Below are 19,245 nucleotides of genomic sequence, written 5' to 3' on the forward strand. Positions count from 1 at the left end.
AAGTTCTTAGCGTCTCCACCAACGGTGGTGTTTGATTTGACATCAGGAAGTTCCTGTGAAAGCTTATGGATGTGTCGTGGTCGTGGTGATTGTTCTTGTTTAATTTTTGAGTTTAATTTTGAGTTTTTTGAGCAAATTAGGGTTCATTGACTTTACTAGAAAATAAGTTATTCCTCTGATAATGGGTGACATTTTCAGGCTTTCAGTTTGCATACTCAATTCTGCCTAGTGATTAAGGCAAAAGTTCCTTTTGCCAGGAATACTGATATTAACTAGTGCATAAAGAAAGTAATCTCAGTGAAACTAAGCTAGGGGATAACAGCACCTCTAAGTATTGATATAAAGGCCTATAGTTGACATAGGAAAACAGTAATCATGAACAGGTATAGAAAATGTGCTTGAGAGATGCAAGTGAAGAAGGAGTAGCTGCCTTGTTCAGGTTAAGTAAAGTGACTGGATTATAGCAGCTGATGACACAGAGTCTGCAGTAGAAGGGATTCGGTTATTTTAGGGCCTGCTGATGAGCTGTAGTTTAAAAAATGATTTGGGTATATTGGCTTTGGGTGACGTAAATTCAAAAGCTCCTTGTGCCTGGTTTTATTTCAGTGTTCCTAATAAGTACCATTTCTGATAGTAAGAACAAACTCTTCCCTTTTCATGGGAGGTGTTCTGGGTGTCTGATGACATTGTTGTATATATTTGGTGGGAACGTCCATTTCTTATGATACTTCGACATGTCTGATGCACTCGAGAGCAGAGGGGAACAGGCAGCCTCCGCTCCAAACAGCGAGTCATTCGGAGCGGAAGCCAAGGAAGCGAACAAGGCAAACGTTCAAACCTGTAGCCTCTCAACGGGAGGTGTGAACTTCAACCCAGACTGTTGGGAGGATTCCCTGGGTGTTTATCTCTTGGCTCTCTGGAAAATTATTTACGTTGACAGGAAACAATGAATATTTCTTGAAAGCATAAACTGAAATAAGTAATTTTTCTCAAGGTCTGGGTTGCCTGTTAGCCTTAGTTGATGTTCTAGTGGTACTGAAATATATTGCACTTTTCTGTTTCTTGGGCTCAGGTTTATCTCATGTTCTGACTCTAGTGCTGCAAGAACTGAGTTTGCTCTGTAAAAGGGATGTCAACGGCGTTGGCATGTTATATGACCTGCTCAGATCTCCTTGGCTGCAAGCTCTCCTAAAGGTAAAAGTAACTTTCAGCTGCAAAGGAAAAGACTTCTTGGAGAAAAAAATATCTAGTGGGATAGCTACCCCATTTTGCCTTCTTAGGACAGTAAATGTACATTTCCATAAACTGCTAATGATTTAGGGTCTAGGTGAACCTACGTGTGCAGGGGGGTTGGACTAGATGACCTCTGAGGTCCCTTCCAACCTTAAGCATTCTATGATTCTATGATTTTAATGTTGGGACTAATAGCAGCAGTCAAGATGAACAAAACTACTTCTGCTTAAGGTGGGGAAAAATATAATCTTTCATAAAGTCCTAGAAATTGAAGCTCTTTGATAAACCTCTGTATTAAAACAGAGGACAGATGAAGGGGAGGAGGGTCAAAGCCTAGCCTGAACACAGCACTATTCGGCCATCTCTTACACTACTAAGGTTGGCTCTGTAATGGGAGGCTTTGCAAGGTGGAACGTTTGTGAAACTAAATCTTCTAGTGTTGTCCACATTGACCTCATATATGTAGCTGAAGGTGGTATGTTAGTATAGAACAGTTCTGGTTGGTGTTTCCCTGTTAGGCAGGACAGAGTCCTCAAAGGACTGCCTATCAATTCTTTTTTTAATCTATCTTTTTGTAAAATCCTTAAAGCGTTTTTTAAAATAATTTCCATTGGATAAGAATATCTACAAGTCCCCACAACCACCTTGAAATACAGCAACATGTTTAAAGTTTACTTTGTTAATGGGACCTGTACTTAGGGGAAGAAAACAAACCACAAATTGGAGAGTTGACACTGTTGGCCCACTGTCTGATGTAATCAACTCTCTTCACTGGAAATTTAAAAACGACAGCATAACATCATTGTGTAATGTCGTGTCTATCATGCTTTGCAACAGATATATGAGTGCCTCCAAAATTACCTCGAAAAAAGACCAGTTCCCGTCACAGTGCAGGCATGTGTGTTGAATCGTGAGGTAAGATCATGTATATGCAATTGATTAACTTGTTAATACCCAATTAGCTTAATTGCAGGCAAGGATGTCCTTGTGTTTATTTTATGTCTCTCGGACATGAGTATGCTACATCAACTTGAAAGAACCTCTCTTCACAGATATTTGTCAAACTAATTAACGACTATTTTCATGTTCAGAGAGTGATGAGAAATTCATATTGCTGTTCTCTGGGGTACATGAGTCCTGACCAATATAATGAATACATAACTTTTATGGCTTTAACCAACATTTTTCTTCTTTATGTTATTCTTTCCATTTCACTGTTGTTCAGTGTTACGGATGCTGTAAAGCAATCTGAGCATAATAGCCGAATATAACTGTTAAATTACTGAGTTGGTGAGAGAGTTAATAACTAGTGGAGAAAATTAATGATGAAATTGAATTGATTTGCAGAATAGGAGAAAAGAATTAATTTAGAACACATTCACACTGTGAAACACATCTATTCAATGGCTAATGCTAGCCTGATCCTACCTGATAGGGGTATATCCTCTGAACTTAAAACAAACACTATAGCAACCATCTTAAACTCACAGGGGCGGGAAGGGAGAAGACTTTAAGTCTTACTATACCGTATGCCTCTAAATTCAGTGTAAAGCTATCTTTAAAATAACCGTCTAGAAGAACCAGTCTCTATGCTTTCTCCCTTACACTTATTAGGTGGTGGAATTACTGCGTGAAGCCCCCCAGTCTGGGGAGATCAAAGAGCTAAGGCGCCTTCTGAGATCTCCACACCTAAAGGCAAGTCCTGCTTAAAGAAATCATGTTTTCTCAGAGATGCCTGCAGCAGGAATAGGTGTCCAGCTGTTCACAGGAATTGGCAATGGAGCTGGAAGAGGCTTAGTTTGCTCTTGTCATGTACTAATAATGTGAATTCTGTGAAGTCAGATGTAGACTGTGTGTCACTTGGAGTGTATTACTTTTTATTTAAAGGTTATAGAGAGCAGCTTCTTGTAGAATTAAAATAAATTCTGAGCAGCTGAGGCAAAATAGTGGCATGTGAAAACAATACTTTCTGTTGTTGTAAACCTGCATTCTTACACTAGAGCTCCAAATAGGGTTTTTTTTCTTTTATGAGTTTTTGTAAGGAGCAGAGAGAGGACCTGTTCCTTAAATTTCATCTTGCACTTTGAATTCACAAGTGGAAAGAACAATAAACAAAATTTCAGTATGTGCAGTGTGCAGTTCTGGGCTCCCCAGTATAAGAGGGACATGGAGCTTCTCGAGAGGGTCCGGAGAAGGGCAACCAGGATGATTAAGGGAATGGAACATCTCTCGTACGAAGAGAGGCTGAGTGAGCTGGGCCTGTTTTCTCTGGAGAAGAGAAGGCTCAGAGGGGATCTGATTAATGTGTATAAGCTCAGGAAGGGAGAATGCAGGGAGGAAGGGGACAGCTGTTTTCACTGGTGGCCAGCGATAGGACGAGGGGTAATGGCCACAAGCTGAAACACAAGAAGTTCCGTCTCCAGGTGAGGAGCAACTTCTTTACTGTTAGGGTGACAGAGCAGTGGAACAGGCTGCCCAGGGAGGTTGTGGAGTCTCCTTCTCTGGAGGTCTTCCAAACCCGCCTGGATGCCACCCTGTGCCACATGCTCTAGGTGTGCCTGCTTGAGCGGGAAGGTTGGACTAGATGATCTCTAGAGGTCCCTTCCAACCTTAAATATTCTGTGATTCTGTGACTCAGGGATCTATTCCCATGTAGGAGCTTCAGTCTCTAACCTCTGTTTCCTTAACTGGCCACTTTTTAGAACTGTTCTATTTTATGATCTTTGCTTGTGGATTTATTTGCTTGTAACAGGCCTTGTTAACTGCTCACGATACTGTTGCCCAGAAGGATTTTGAACCAACTCTCCCACCGCTGCCGGACAACATACCTGAGAATGAGGAAGCCATGAGGATTGTCTGCTTAGTGAAGAACAAGCAGCCTCTGGTAAGGGAGTTTTCTGCTCTCTGACAAGTTACTTAGACTTGTGCAAGTACTATATATGTCAGTGCACACAGATTTCCTTCCAGGAATGTCATGGAGCCTGTGTGTTGCCTTGTCTGGCTTTTATAGAGCCAGAGAATCATAGGATGGCCAAGGTTGGAAGGGATCCCTGGAGTTAACCAGTCCCACCCCCTTGCTCAGTGCAGGGATAACTAGAGCATATTGCCCTTGTAGTATAAACTCGTACTGAATTAGGCTGTGAACATTTGGCAGGTATTTTTCTTAGAAGATGGAAATGCAACTATGAGAGTGATTCGTTTGGACAAAATAGGAAGGAAAAGAGGAGGGAACTTGAAAGATTCTTTAGAAAACATGTGGCCTTACAAGGTGAAAACATAGTATCATTTAACTAGTCTGGTCTAGGAAAGGATGGGTATAGTACTTAAGACAGGAAGGATTTGTTATGGTCAGTCACTTCAGGTTATTTTAGAATGATAGGTGTTGGAGATGTTGAAGGACTTGATACAATGCCAATAGTACTAGTAATGATGCATTATTGTTGTGCAGTTTTTAAAAAGTAATCTCTTTCAATGCTTTTGTCACTGCAGAGAAGATCAGCCTTGGATCTCAAAAAGAAACTTAAAGGGTTTCTTCAATTATCAAAGTGTGGATGTTTGTCTTTTTGATAGGGTGCCACCATTAAACGCCACGAGATAACAGGTGACATAACAGTTGCCCGTGTGATCCATGGTGGACTGGCAGACAGAAGTGGTATGTATCATTTCAAATAAGGTAATACAAAAAACAAACCTGAAATAACATATTTGAAATAAGGTAGTAGTTTTACTTCTCTAATTAGTCTTCCCTCATAGAGCAGATGTCTATATTGGACAGCACTGTGTGAATAGTGACGCACTGCAGTGACTTCGATTCTGGTTTCATTAATTTTTGACTTGAATGTGCCAATCTCATATATACAAATTTATATATCTTTCTTTATTTTATTATATATTCTTGACACCAGCACCTCAGTAAGTCTGACGTGAGACTGATAAGTAATATCGAACTGCGGTGTAGTAAGAGCACTAGCAGCTCACTCCCTAATGGAAAAATGGAAAATGTCAGCAGTCTGTGATCCTGTATGGCAGGACTGGTCTCTGAGCAATATACTGGAAAGCTTTTTGGCACTAGTCTACTGAGCACTTGGTTGGTATTAGTTGCTAAGCAGTTTTCAAGGCACTTCCTTGGAAATGTTCCTGTTCTCTGAGTCATTCCATGCTCTCTGAGAAACGTGAAATAACTAAAAATAAATCATCAAAACAATTGCAATATAGCTTCTTTCAACATTTCCTGACCTCTCTGTATAGAAGAAATATCAGTAGGTATACAGTAGCTGAATAAGTTTTTAGTTTGATGCTTTAAGTTGAAGGAAAAAGTGGCAGTTTGCTGTCCAGCAAAACAAAAAGAGCGTGAAGGGAGTGTAAAGACTAGAGGTGAGTTCCCATCCATCTCACTGCACCTGAGAAATATCGAGTCTCTAGGGGTCTGGCTCCAGAACTTATGGTTTATTAGTATAATGGATTCAGCTTCCGATAATTCCGATAGCACTATTAAAGTGTTGCTGACCCTTTTAGGGCAAAGCATTAATGTATTGTACAGGTGTTGTGTGAAGGAGGAAGGAAGGAATAAGAAACCTGAAGCATGATGTGCTTGTGACCCACAGGAGTTTATAGCCCTGCTCAGCAGGAGTATAGCTTAAACTTCAAATACTTTCCTAAGTTAATTTACGAAGCTTTCAAAGTTGACTTCCAAACCTGTGGTGCAAATCTTAGTGTATCACGTAGTTGCTGGGTGTGGGTATTCTTCCTCTCTCCTCCTCTCATAGTATCGTCCGTGCTGTGATAAAACTGCTGCTGCTTTCATGCTTGTTAGGGCTGCTGTACGCTGGAGACAAATTGGTGGAAGTGAACGGAGTTCCTGTTGAGGGACTTGAGCCAGAGCAAGTTATTAATATTCTGGTATTGGATTTTTTTCTACTTTGTACTTTTAGTAGTGATAGTGCATTTGCTTTTTATATTATTTTCTTCTTATTCCCCATCTCTTTCCTCCCACCTTTACCCCCTGACCTTACATTAAAAAAAAAAAAAAGAAACCTCTGCTATGGATGAAGTTCATATGAAAAACAGAATAAATCTTGTGCATATTTAAGTCTAAGGCAATAAAGACATGAATGAAATGGGAATTGAATCTAAACTCTGTCCTGGAAAGAAATCAACTTTACTATGGCCTTTCCAGCTTAAGCTTTTGTGGAAAATCTTAATTAATTCACACTTTGTCTTGGACACTCCACTCACTTTGTCTTCCACAAGAAAGTAGCGCAAGGCGCTGTACAAGTCCTGCCTTACCGATGCACTAAAGCAAATTAATGAATTTGTAAGCATTTTCTCATGAAGAAATCTCTATTAAGCTATTTGTCCCTGTTACTTATTTGTCATTTTACCTAGAGTCTTTCAGGGTTCCTCCCTATGAAGAGTTGGCCACAGTCATTAAGGAATTGCTATATGTAATTACTGTCAAGTCTTTCTAAATGTTATTTCCCTGGCTGTTCTAATTTCTACGTATGGGAAATAAAGATTCCACTGGAATTCTTAATTTTTGAATACTTAATACTATTTTCCTCCCTTTTTTCATCTTACCAGACCTGCAGATAACTTAAATTAGACTTAAGTAGAAAAGTTTGGTCTGGATGAATGAAGAAATTACATATTTTTATAATACACTGTGGATTTCAGTGAAATAGAAATTCTTGACGAGATTTTGAAATTTCTCTCCATGTTTGGAAAAACACAGTAATGGTACATACTGGATCAGTCTGCTTAATTTATATCTATTTTATAATATAGTAAACTGAAATTTTAGTAAACGACCATACCGTGTTATGCTTGTGCTTGGTTACTTGTGTTGAATACCAGTTATCTTATATTTTGTTGTCATTTTTCTTTCACTTAGGCCCTATCTGAGGGAACAATTATGTTCAAATTGATTCCAGTTTCTGATCGGCCTGTCAGCAACCAAACAACAGTAAGATTCATTTTTTTCTTCCAGGTTGCTACTGCAGGAAGCTAATCAATGATGTCTAGTGGACAGTTTGTTTAGAAGTTCACTGCTGCTTAGATGTTCACTGCAGTCCTTAAAGCTTGTCTTGCTTTTGCTGCTACTTCTCAGCTGACATGAATACACTGTTGCTGAAGCAATGAAGACATGCAGCTAAAATGTAGTTATAATAAGATAATAAAGGAATCTTTGGGTCAGCCACAGACTGAAGGCTGAATTCCCTCACCACTACCTTCACGCTCTTATTTTGTTCCATAATGAGTAGATAGGATGTGGGGCTCGCTCTTGTCTTCTAAAGAGAGCTTCCACTTAAACTTACTTGTTTTTACCAGCTCTACGTACGAGCAATGGCAGACTACTGGCCCTTGCAAGATCCTGCCATACCATGTGCTGATGCAGGTTTGCCCTTTAAGAAAGGTGAAATACTCCAGATTGTGGACCAGAATGACGCTTTTTGGTGGCAGGCCAGGAAAGTTTCAGATCTTGGTGCCTGTGCTGGACTTATACCCTCAAATCATCTTCTTAAAAGGTAAGGAAGTCTTAATGTTTCTGACTTCAAATCCAAAAATATGCCAATCACTCAAATTTTGCTATTAAAATTTATACCAGTTATATAATAGTATAATTCAGAGCAAGGTGACAGTCATTTTTCCTTTTTCTATTTTCCAACTCCTTGTCCTTAAAGGAGTTTCCTTAGGAGTTTTTGGGAGAACAGGCTTTTAAAAGCACCTGTATCGTCTAGAAAGTTCACAGCAGTTGCCTACTCTCTATGCCAGCTACTGAGGCACCTAGTGGAGTGGAGCAGTTGAAAGTTGGGTGGAAGTTCAAGACTTGGACTGTTTAAGACAGCTGTGATTTAAAATAGAACATAAAGAGGAGGGTGGGATACTATATGTACAGTATAAGTGCTTAGCTGTATCAGGTTTTGAAGGTATCCTGTGAGGCGTGAGTGATTTCTTTGGTCAAAGTTGAGTTGACAGGTTGAGAGAGAGGAGGGCAGGGAAAAAAAGAATAATTTTGAGGGAAATATTATATTTCTTGCTTGCTGCATAAATACCTTTTTAGATAAGATGCTTTCAGAAACAATAACTAACTAAATTGTTGCACACCTCAGTTTCATCTTCTAACCACGTGTTACACTCAGTGTAAGGCTATGCATAGGTAGAAGCTGTCATCTATGCTGTGCAGAAACCTAGCTGTAGTTTGTATAATGAAAACTGAAGATGTACATACTTCTATCAACTCAAAATCCTTCTGAGTTACTGTGGAAATTACTTTCAAATAGTTCTAATAGAATGCTGGATTTTCTTCAACACTTTAGTGGGCTAGAACTTTTAGAATGTTTCCTTTTTTGGCATCTTCATTCGGCTCAGCACTAATTCTTGTTATGTGTGAGCAGTGAATCTGACCTGGAGTCTAAGGACCCGGGGACCTGACTTGTTTCATTATTAACAGCCTAAAATTTCTTTTGGTGCAGGAAGCAGCGAGAATTCTGGTGGTCTCAGCCTTTCCAGCCCCATTTCTGCCTCAAATCATCCATATGTGAGTGAAAAGTTATTTGGATGCTTTAGTAGAGAGGAAGGGTCTCCGTTGTCCCTTCTTGAAACCCCCAGGTTTCAAGAATACTGAAATCTATGTACAATTCAGTGCAATTCAATTAGAAGACAGTGTTCCTGGAGCCATATTTTAGCCTCGGGGGCATGCTAAGTATTTTCATGGAAAATAGTGGTAGTGGCACTTGGTGGTTCTTGTCTCCAGGGTACCTAGGATACCACTGTAACAGCATTTATTTCACTAAAATTGTGCTACTTCCTGTTGTAAGTCTTCAGAAAATGTTCTTAATCCAAATATTTTTGGTTGGCTTGATAATTTTTAGAATGCTTTTGTGTCATCAAAAACTGATGGGAGAAAGATGCTACTTTTCTGAGGTTTACGAAGAGCTGCCTTTTGAGTTTTTGTGGTAACGATCAAAAAAAAAAGTTCTATGTATTGTCAACTGTAACTTAACTTGCCAAATGCATGTAGTTATTTCCCGGAGAAGTTTTTTTTTTTAAATGTTTTCCCTCCCTTGCCTTTTTTCTATTACTTTTTATATTAGCTTAACATTTATTCTGCTGTTGCTCGTAACTCCCAGATTAAGTTCCTGGGTTTCCTTGCCCAGAGTTCTTCTCACATAGATTGCTCTGCATATTTCCCAGAGATAGTACTCTCTTTCACCATTATTTTTTGTTTCATTTTAACTGCTTCAATGGATATGCTGTGAGCAGTAAGCACTGTGGAAGAAGGTAGGAGGTGATGTTGAAACTACACTGCATTCCTGTGCCTAGAATCTGCTTAGCAGAATAGAGTACATGGGTTTTATAGTCTTTAATTGCTGACAGAAATAAGTTTGTTTGGATTTCTTTTCCATGTATTTGCCAAGTTGTTGGCATTTTTTGTGATTAGCCTGATTGAAATCAAGTTTTTCGTTCACTTCAAGTTTTCTTGAAGTGGTAGCTTTAGCTGTGCACTGTATGGTATGATAGCATAAACCAGATTGCATACCCTTGCACTTGGAAAACAGCACTCTTTGAGCCCAGCTGAATCGATCTCCTTTTTTTTTTTTCCTCCTTCTTGTTAAAAATATCAACTAAATAAAACTCTTTCCTTGAATGAAACATACTGCAGATGGACACTTACAAAGCTAAAGGGGAGAAGGAAGTTGAAAACTACTATCTTGATGATACTTGATAGAGATCTGTAGGATGAACAGAGTGATAGCCAGGTTAAACCTTTAATTATTTCAAAAAGAGAATTCAAATTAGGAGTATTTAGCGCTCAGCTCTTTAGAGCCTTAGTTTAAGATGAACTGTTTGCTCGGTGAAGAAAGTACATCAGTAAGTTAGTGGTACAGTGGTAAAATTCTTAAATTTCTAGAGCTCGTTTGAGTTTTAAAGCATTTTTTCTGATATCTCTTATTATTCTTATAAGATCTATAAAGTTTTCTCCCGCCCAAAATGACTATTTTCTGTGTTCTGGTGACTTTCTTCTTTTTTTCTCTCTTGTGCCTCTCTACAGAGGATGACATACAGATTGATGAGAAGTGCGTGGAAACAGGTAACTGACTTCATTTGAGATTATTCTCGTTGCTTGCAGACAGTAGTAAGTCTCCTAGTGACCTTGATTGTAGGATTGTTTCTTTATTTTTTAATACTCTGGAAATTTCCTGCTCAGAGTATGGCAATCAACAGTTTGCAGTTCTGCTGTGAATGACTGGTTCTAGTGAAGTATTGTGCTGAAATGAGTGGCCTCACTTAAGAATATTCCTCCAAATGATCCTGCAAACCTGATTGATTCACATTTTGGACTGTAATGGCCTAAGTCCCTCGCCCTTTTGTACTTTTTTATTTTTATTATAAATATTATTTATAATAATTTTATTATTATTATTATTATTATTTTGCTATCTGGATTACTAACAAGATGAAGAAACATTTGAGTCTGGTAAGTTCTTCTGACCCAGCTTCAAATTCCATGCTATCATTTTGCTGCCAGAAGGGGGTCCATAGACAAGCAAGTGGCTTACAAATGACAAAAACTAGGTGATACTCAGGCATGAAAAGCCCTTCTGTAAAACCACGTTGGCTTAAATCTCTTGCTCCCTGCTTGCCTTTGTACTGCAGGTTTTGTCCTGTTACCCACAGGCTGTACGTGTAAATGTGAGTGTTTCTGCTTACGTCTCAGTAGCGGATCTGTTTATGAAATCCTGCCCAGGTAGGCGCGGGTGAGCCGTCGCAGCAGGGACTGCACCAGTGCCAGGAAGGATAACTGGATTCCCTAACTGTGATGCAGGGCCTGGGCTCCACTGCCTGTAGGAGCTCATGGCATGGTAGAGGAGGCTTTTTCCAGAATCTTTTCTGAGCATGTTGTTGGCATTCAAGAAGCAAAAACACTCTATAAACCAAATTCCTCATGTGTAAGACATGCAACCAATCAGTGGTTTGTTCATTTTATGATGCTGGGTTTTTAGGGAAGCTGTGTGTCTCCAGCACATTCTGAGTTCTGCAGAATCGGTTTTCCATAATAAATTAAGACTTAATGATATCTAAACTTGTTTAAGATGATTGCTGATATTGTGGAGAAAATGTCATTCCACTTTATTTCCTACTTTTTTTTTTTCCTTCTTCCCAAAGTTCCGACTTGCCTCATCCTTGGTGCCAAAAACCTGCAAAACAGAACCAGCAGGTCTACAAGGCAATATCCTGTTTTCAGGCTGGGACACCTGGGGTAACTTCATATGAGAGTTGCTCCTGCGGTCCTTCGCAGTACCCACTGCTGTGTCACCTCTGCTGTATTTGGGCAAAGGAATAAAAATGCAGACATTGCTCCTGTTGTGCATTTCAGTCTACCTTAACAAGTAGCTTAACCTCTGTGTTTTATCTTCTGCAAATACACTCCTGACATAGATGCTGTAGCTGTCTCTTTGGGAGCCAGGTATTCATGCGTGATGTTTCATCAGGCATATTTTGGCTTGAAAACGTACAGTATCTCTTTCCAAAACTACTTTAATATGTTGGGCTGTGCTGGTTGTTTTTCTGTTTAGCCCTATTCAGACTGTCTCCTCAAAACTAATTATTTTATGTCTATCTCTATCTGAACACGCAGAGGAGCTTAAAGAAGGTAATTAACCTCCTTCCCCCTCCATTGTCTGTAGATTTAAACAGTAATCTATTAGCATTCATGTGGTTTATTGGGTAACCAGGAGCGATATGTCCCTTACAGTACCCAATAGCTGACACGTGGTTTGTTGTAGGATTCCACATTGCAATCTGCACTGCAGAGCATAAAGCAGAAATCGGAATGGCAGCTCAAAAGAAATAAAGATAAAAATGATACCAGCGTATCTTAGTTGAACAACAGTGAACTTTTTGATGATCGAGCAGTTCTGTGTCAAGTTGTTTCATGCTACAGTCAAACAGAAGCTGTTGTTAGTGCATACAGGGAAGTCAGGAAGAGAGCTCTTTTAAACAGTTAAAAATAGTGATGAGGATATGGAAAGAAGAGTAACTAAGATGCACCTAGCTATGTTTTTGTGCTTGGTGGTTTTAAGAGTGATAGACAAATAGCAAGAACGTTTTCCCTATCTCATTCTTGGTTTAGTAAGGCCTAAATAAGGGAGCAAAATACACAGTTTGTAGATAAATTGGAATGCTGGGGCAGGGATATCCCTGATCCAAAGACTATTTTAATAAATAAAATCTTTATTTTGCCATAAAGATTTGAGTAGATGCTTGTTATGTTTTCTAGGCACACTTTGGGCAGAAGTTGACTTTGTATGGTTCTATTTTTTTCAGAGATTTTTTTGAGCTACTTGATTGCTGGTTATTTTAATATTAGAATTAAAGAATCCTTGTCAACTACATTACATCTATTATGTGGAGTTCTTTCTATGCTATATGTATTTCAAAACAATGTCAAGTTTCAGGTCTTACTTAGAAAATACCAGGACTTTCTAAGCTTTCTTTTTTTCTCGTGGAAATATGAGATGTTATTTGAATATTTTATGTCATGTAGCACTTGATTGTTTACTAAAATGATATGTTTCTTTTTTCTTTCCTTTTTTTCATGTGGAATCAGGGATAATGAAGTTAGCTATCTAGCTCTGCAATTATCACCATATTTTTCCCCCCTTCATGGATATTTGTTCTTCTTGTTCTAGAAGATGAAGAGTTCGGTGAATCTGGTCAACGAGTCTTTATTGGTATGTAGTGATGAAGAACCATGATGGTGGGGCTTGACCTAGAAAAAAGTGCTTGTCTGCAGCTGTATCAAATTCTGTTCTTCACCGTGTGTATAGTCTTATTTAATTGAATCCTAGCTACCATTTTCCAGTCTTCAAGAAGTCACTTGCATCCTCCTAACACTTGTTTTTCCCATGTGAACCTCTTGGCTTGTTTCTACTGAGAACTGACCACCACTACCACTTTAACTTGACTGCCCAACTTCCCTTACTTTAGGATTAACTTTCTCAGGGCATAATTGTGTATTGTGTATTGAGAATAATTATAATGGCAAGGTGAAGTTACAGACTCATCCCTGTTGCCAAACTATAGTGGTCTTTAAAATGCTTATATTAATTTTGGAGGTTGGAGTGAACGTTTCAGATTTCCTTTAGCAGAATGGATCGGCTATGCTTGCAATCCAATCCTCTTTATGGCCAGAAATGTTTCCTCAGGCTTGTAAAGAGACAATGTAGACTGAGCAACTCGTTGCCTGTCTGGCTGGTGTGGTTTTTACTTCTGGTGCTTTTGCCCCTTGCAGCTGGTTTCCGCAGAAGCATGCGCCTGTGCCGCAGGAAATCCCGGGCCAACAGGCACTCGTGTCACGCTCAGTGCTCCGGCAGCTGTTACAGCGTGCTCGCAGCTCCCTATGAGGAGGTGGTCAGGTACCAGCGGCACCCGACAGACAGGAACAGACTCATCATCCTAGTGGGTAAGCTGTAATTGACTTTCTCGTGCAAACTCCACAATCGATAAGGATGGGAGGAAGCAGCGAGTCATGATCTGATCCATTGAGACTTTCTGCTGCTGATGCAACAGGTGATGGCAGAGAAGGTAGCTTCTGATGCAGGTAGCTCGCAAAGCAGCAAATAAAGAATGATTCTTTCCAATTTGACCGTGTTGTTGCTTCTATGAGGTCTAATGGATCAATTTTTTTTATAAAATCCAATAGGATCAAGCATAGCTTCTTTGCTGCTGAGGAATCCAACTGAAGTAGCCATGTGACATGATTCTGCTTGATAGATCATCATTGCCTCTTGACTAAAATCACAAGTTCACCATATTTACCATTTACATTGACACGCGCTGGCAATTGGGAATGCACACGTGAGGTGCCACTGTCTCTAACACCAGTTGTTTTTCCAACAATGCAGGTCCTGCAGGAGTTGGAGTGAACGAGCTGAGGCGAAGGCTGATTACAAGCTGCCCGCAGCAGTTCCGGAGTGCTGTACCCCGTACGTAACCTCCTTCCCTTCCCACTTCCCCACTGGGAAATGTCAGAGACCTCCCCCTTGCTCCTGGATATTCATTGCTGCTGTCTAAATGAATTTCAGCTCTATTAGAATCATTTGCTTTTTCAAGGCTTGGGTTGATGCAAATCCAAGAAAAAGATTTTATGGGTTTCAGGAGATGTATCTTGATCTTTAGGTAGTAATAGATTATCTGCATGATTTTTGTCTAATCCTGTGGTGGGGGAGGTTTATCTCTGGAGGAAAAAAAGGAAGGTTTCTTAGGGATATCGGATTCTTAGGAATTTTGTAGTACTGATGAGACATGATACTGAAGGCAATATAAGTTTATGCTTAGTAGGCTTTGCAGCTTTCCTTATTGCTTTTCTTTGACTGAGTTTTATGCCACGATTTCTGACTTAATCACAGAAATTAGTACTTGTGGTTTGGATAACCAAAGGAACTGCAAGGAAATACATGAATCGGAAGTTGGTTGAAATTTGAGGAATTTCATTATGCTTATGATACCAAATCTGGGGGAAGTGCAAAAGGGGAATGATTCAAAATGAACTTGAATCAAATTCACCTTAGAGAAAGTGAAGAAACAGCTGTGCAAACAGGCCTAAAGCAATTCCTGATTGGTTTAAATTAAAAGTATTTGGATGAAATACTTCTCCCACTCCAAGAATTGTGGATGTTCTTACTGATTTTGCTGCTGGATAACCAAAAAATAGGCAAGGACTCTGTCTCTAGACTTACAAATAGAAACAGCCCATTTTATTTCTTATGAAAATACTGATTTATACTCCTTAATGACAGGCTGCCTCACTTATATTCAATTAAATCACTAATATGTGCTTGAAGTTATGGGGGTTTTGTTGTTTTTTTTGTTGTTATTTTCTCTCCAGATACTACTCGTGTTCAGAAGAGCTATGAAATGAATGGTCGCGAGTACCACTATGTATCAAAGGAAACCTTTGAAAACATGGTGTACACTCACAGGTAATGAGCAGAGACCAATTTCACTCTTTTCACTTACGACAAAACTGTCTTCCCGTTTTAAGGCCCCAGATTTGGGCTCTTCTCTTCATAATTGCTATATATCTCATGTAAATTTTCATAAATTATCTCATGTAAGTTTTGATAAATTATCTGAGCCTACAACTTCAGTAGTTGTGCAGTTTCCTAAAACTTATCTGAGAATCCTCCTAAAATAAAGTTGGTTCTCTAAGTCCTGAGCTCCACTGTTGTGTTTTTGTTTCTAAGTTGAGGTTTAATTTTTCTGGAAACTGAACCGCTTTGTAAAATTGAGCAGTGAGTTAGACATTTATCATATGCACATCTTTGTGGGACTTCTGGAATGATGACATCTCCACGTAGGCTCCTAAGACGTAATTGTCAACATGACTGTGCACCTCTATGCTTCAGAAATCCCTCTACTAAAACAGCCCAGCTCAGCACCAGAAGCTACATTCCTTCATCTGTTCAATATTTTGAAATCTTCTGATTACAATATTAGTACTGTATAAATGACAAGTGTTTGCCACTATAAATAATATGACAGAAGTTTTCTTATACTTCTCTTTAGAATGACTGGAATTACCACTTCTAAACACATGGCTTGTCACAGCAAGATGGGTAAAAAGGTGTATTTTGGGGATGTCCTGATTGACACAATCTATTAGTTATTATCTTTTGCTCGCTGTAATGGGAATAGCAGATGTGGAGGTTGTTCACGATGCTTTATTATCATTCAGTCTTGATCACAGAGGTAATAATTGCAGATTTCACCTTTAAGCGGAACCTTTCTGAGACTCAAGTGCTCCTTCTTTTTCCTCCTCCTCTCTCACCGCTGCTGCAGAATGCTGGAATATGGGGAGTACAAAGGGTACCTATATGGTACCAGTGTTGATGCAGTGCGAACAGTCCTTGCCGAAGGGAAGATTTGTGTAATAGATTTAGAACCACAGGTGAGTCGCAAAAGAGTGGGGAATCTGCATCCTGTAAGGAAAAATAATCCTCTGTATAGTCCTGAGTCATTGGAATAGTGTTAATTGCTCTGATTTGTCTTGTTCTCATAGCTTATGATGCTTACTAATAGCAGTTTAATAGATTAATAATTAATAGATAATTTGAAGCTGGTCTTAGAGAGGAGGAAAAAACAATGGCAGTTAGAAGCATGCTCTGATAGGGTTACTATGTGGAATTAAGTGATCAGTGTGATACAGGTGCTTAATAATGTCTGGGCCAGGGATTATTAGTGAGGTCATCTTAAAGCAGGTGCTCCTGAATAAGATTATTGCTAGATCTGGAGATAACAGTACTGTTGTAAACAGTTTGCCTTTTATATGGGAATTAAACTGAGATGAATACACTCAAAGTGCTTTAAAATCTTTTTAACTCTCAATTTGCAGGGCATCCAAGTAGCCCGGACTCATGAATTAAAGCCCTACATCATATTCATCAAGCCACCCAGTATAAGCTGCATGAGGCAATCTCGTAAAAACGCAAGGATCATTACAGATTACTATGTAAACATAAAATTCAAGGTGAGATTTGGAGATGGAAGAAACAGAGCTGATTACACTGGGAATTCGACATTAGAGCTTAATACATTCTTCAACTGTGATAGCACTTTAAAAGGTTGTGTCTTCATTAATAGATCTACGTTGCTTTTGTTTTCCTTTCAGATTTGCCTTGGAGTGGAAGGGTTGTAATTCATATCTAGGGAATTGAGGCATTTGCTTCAAAATATCCTTAAAAATTCTTTTCTGTAATGCTTTAATTAACTGTCTTATGACCAGATTTGAGTCAACATGTGCATTTACTGTTTGCCCTCAAATATATGGAATGCGTGCTATTCAATGATTTAATTGATTTTTTTCTTGTTAGTTGTAAGAACTTAATCTATGTTATTTCAGTTAATGCTTAGTGACAGTATTGATGGCAATTCTATAGTGAATTCTATAAACTCACTCAAATTATGCTTAGAGGAAGTCCTTATGTTGCCATTACAAAATGTCTAGTCCATTTTTTCCCCCCTGTGGTTTCCAAGAAAGCAGTGGTCATTTGGTTCAGTCTCTTGTTATTTCAGACACCTCAAACACCATCAAATTTAGATGGAAATCAATCATAATTGCTAAGATAGAGATGTAGGTGTTGAAGAAACTTTCAGATAAGCTGAATGATGCAGAAGAGCACAAAGGTAGAAACTGGATTTGTCTGCAGTCTGTAATGTCCTCTTTCTCACTGGTCAGTAAAGTTATCTCTGCGAGCAAATGAAACATGCTGGGAGCCTCCTGAGATGTAAGACAGGTTATTGGGGAGCATAGGGGAATCAGCTGTGTTCAGAAGCTCAGAGCTGACGCTAGCATGAAGCATCTCGCTGTTGAGAACAACTGTAAATGGAAATAACTTGCTCTGCGCCATCTCATTGCCTCCTGATGGCGCCAGCCCGAGGGCTTGTGCAGATACCACACAGCCTGGCTCTGCACACAGCAGTCAAGTCTATGGATTCGGTGTGTCTCTTGCAGGAAGAAGATTTACAGGAGATGGAAGAGTCGGCTAAGAAGATGGAAGCCCAGTTCGGTCAGTTCTTCGATCAAGTGATCGTGAACGATGACTTGCAGGAAGCATCGGCACAGCTGCTCTTGGCTGTGCATCGCGCGCAGGACGAGCCCCAGTGGGTCCCGGCGCTGTGGATCTGCTCGGACACCCAGCCCTAACGCCGAGAGGCCGCCAGCCTTGGGAAGACTGTGTTCCACCTCAGGAATAATCCTCCTGTCAGCATGGCGGGAGCTTATCTTTGTATGCGAGGACTTGGAGGCGGGCTAGGAAAGGAGCGGCTGCAGGCGATGTTATAATGCGGTGTTCTGTTTAGTTGTCTCGTGTCTCACATTTTTGTACCAGAACAGTAATTGTGCTGTCTCGATTACCTGAATAAAACCCGCGCTCGTGGCTCCTGGCGGCGGCGGAAGCGGCAGCGGAAGGGAAGGGAAAGGGGAGGCGCGGCCCGCGCGCCATGGCGGCTGCCGGCCGGGTGAGGGCGGGCACGGTGCGGCCCGGGGCGCCGCAGAGCAGCAATGAGCGCCGCTGAGGCCCGGGCGCGCCTGCCCTGCACGGGGTCTCGCCTTGGCACCGCCTGAACATGGGGCCCTGGGCGGCGTGTCTGCACGGGTGGCGTTGGGTACTGCCCTCCCCGTGGGGGGAAACTCCAGCAACTTGCCGTGGGTTGCGATGGGAGCAGCGCTGGGCTGGAGCTTGGGAATGGGCGGTTCACCGCCCGCTAATCCGCACTGCGCGGAGTTTATTTTTAGTTGAGAATTAGCCGGGGTTGAGGGTGAGCGGCGTGAGGAGCGGGGAGCAGTTGGCAGCCCCCTCTGAACCTCAAGGGATATGGGAAGGAAGCAGGTGGTAAGTTTGTGGATCCTCCAGTCATCTGACCTACAGCCTCGGTTGTTTTGTCTCTAGTTATAGCTTAGAGCGTGCCAATGCTTCATCCTCTGTATCCTTCCATTGCGATTATATAACGTGAGATCTGAAATGAGCCGCCTGCCTTTTCCCAGCAGAGAGAGTTGTCCAGTGTGGGAGCATGAAAATATCATCTCTCTTCAGGAATCTCTCAGTATTTTCTCATGCGTTTACTTAGGTATGAGCTGCTTATAGTCTGGTTTCAGAGGCACAGGAAGGTAGAAGTACTCCGGGTGTTGTGGCCGTACCTGGTGTTTGTGGTGAGGGTTTAACAGGCACTCGGAAGTAGTTTCACATGGACTGAGCTGTCCTCTTGTCTCTCCCTTCTCCTGCAGTGCCCTCCTCGTGCCCTCCCTCCAGTGCCAAGGTAAGAGCAGTTTGCCCCATGGAGCTCCTCATAGCTGTGCTGCGCTACGGTGAAAATACATGTCTGAGCAATCATAAAGGCTTTGAAAATGTCCCCTTTTCTTGCTAATTTGCTGTCCGAGAATGCTTTACAAGAAATACGAAAGCGATTTAAAGTTTTACAGAGGCTGAGACAAAAAAAAGTATTTTCATT

The 19,245-nt window shown here is 40.5% G+C and overlaps 1 protein-coding gene across 1 annotated transcript; it reads left to right on the plus strand.

Moving 5' to 3' along the window:
* The first annotated feature begins 734 nt into the window (after positions 1-734).
* Positions 735-17,978, plus strand: MPP4 (membrane palmitoylated protein 4). The gene is made up of 21 exons (XM_026048334.1): positions 735-858; positions 1,073-1,194; positions 2,071-2,148; positions 2,848-2,928; positions 3,986-4,117; positions 4,804-4,885; positions 6,047-6,132; positions 7,124-7,195; positions 7,561-7,757; positions 8,706-8,770; positions 9,493-9,513; positions 10,286-10,324; positions 10,691-10,711; positions 11,873-11,887; positions 12,927-12,968; positions 13,529-13,699; positions 14,142-14,222; positions 15,125-15,218; positions 16,078-16,186; positions 16,631-16,765; positions 17,750-17,978. The coding sequence occupies exons 1-21, from the start codon at positions 735-737 to the stop codon at positions 17,939-17,941; spliced, it is 1,959 nt and encodes a 652-aa protein (XP_025904119.1). The 3' UTR covers positions 17,942-17,978.
* Positions 17,979-19,245: the final 1,267 nt, after the last annotated feature.

This window comes from Nothoprocta perdicaria, unplaced genomic scaffold (assembly GCF_003342845.1).
Source record: "Nothoprocta perdicaria isolate Ctin4 unplaced genomic scaffold, notPer1 scaffold_11, whole genome shotgun sequence".
Taxonomy (NCBI): Eukaryota; Metazoa; Chordata; class Aves; order Tinamiformes; family Tinamidae; genus Nothoprocta; species Nothoprocta perdicaria.

Coding starts and splice junctions, on each gene's coding strand:
- MPP4 (XM_026048334.1), top strand. CDS start 735: ATGTCTGATGCACTCGAGAGCAGAGGGGAACAGGCAGCCTCCGCTCCA. Junction 14,223..15,124: donor GTTCCGGAGTGCTGTACCCC/GTACGTAACCTC, acceptor TTTTCTCTCCAG/ATACTACTCGTGTTCAGAAG. Junction 16,766..17,749: donor ATGTAAACATAAAATTCAAG/GTGAGATTTGGA, acceptor TGTCTCTTGCAG/GAAGAAGATTTACAGGAGAT.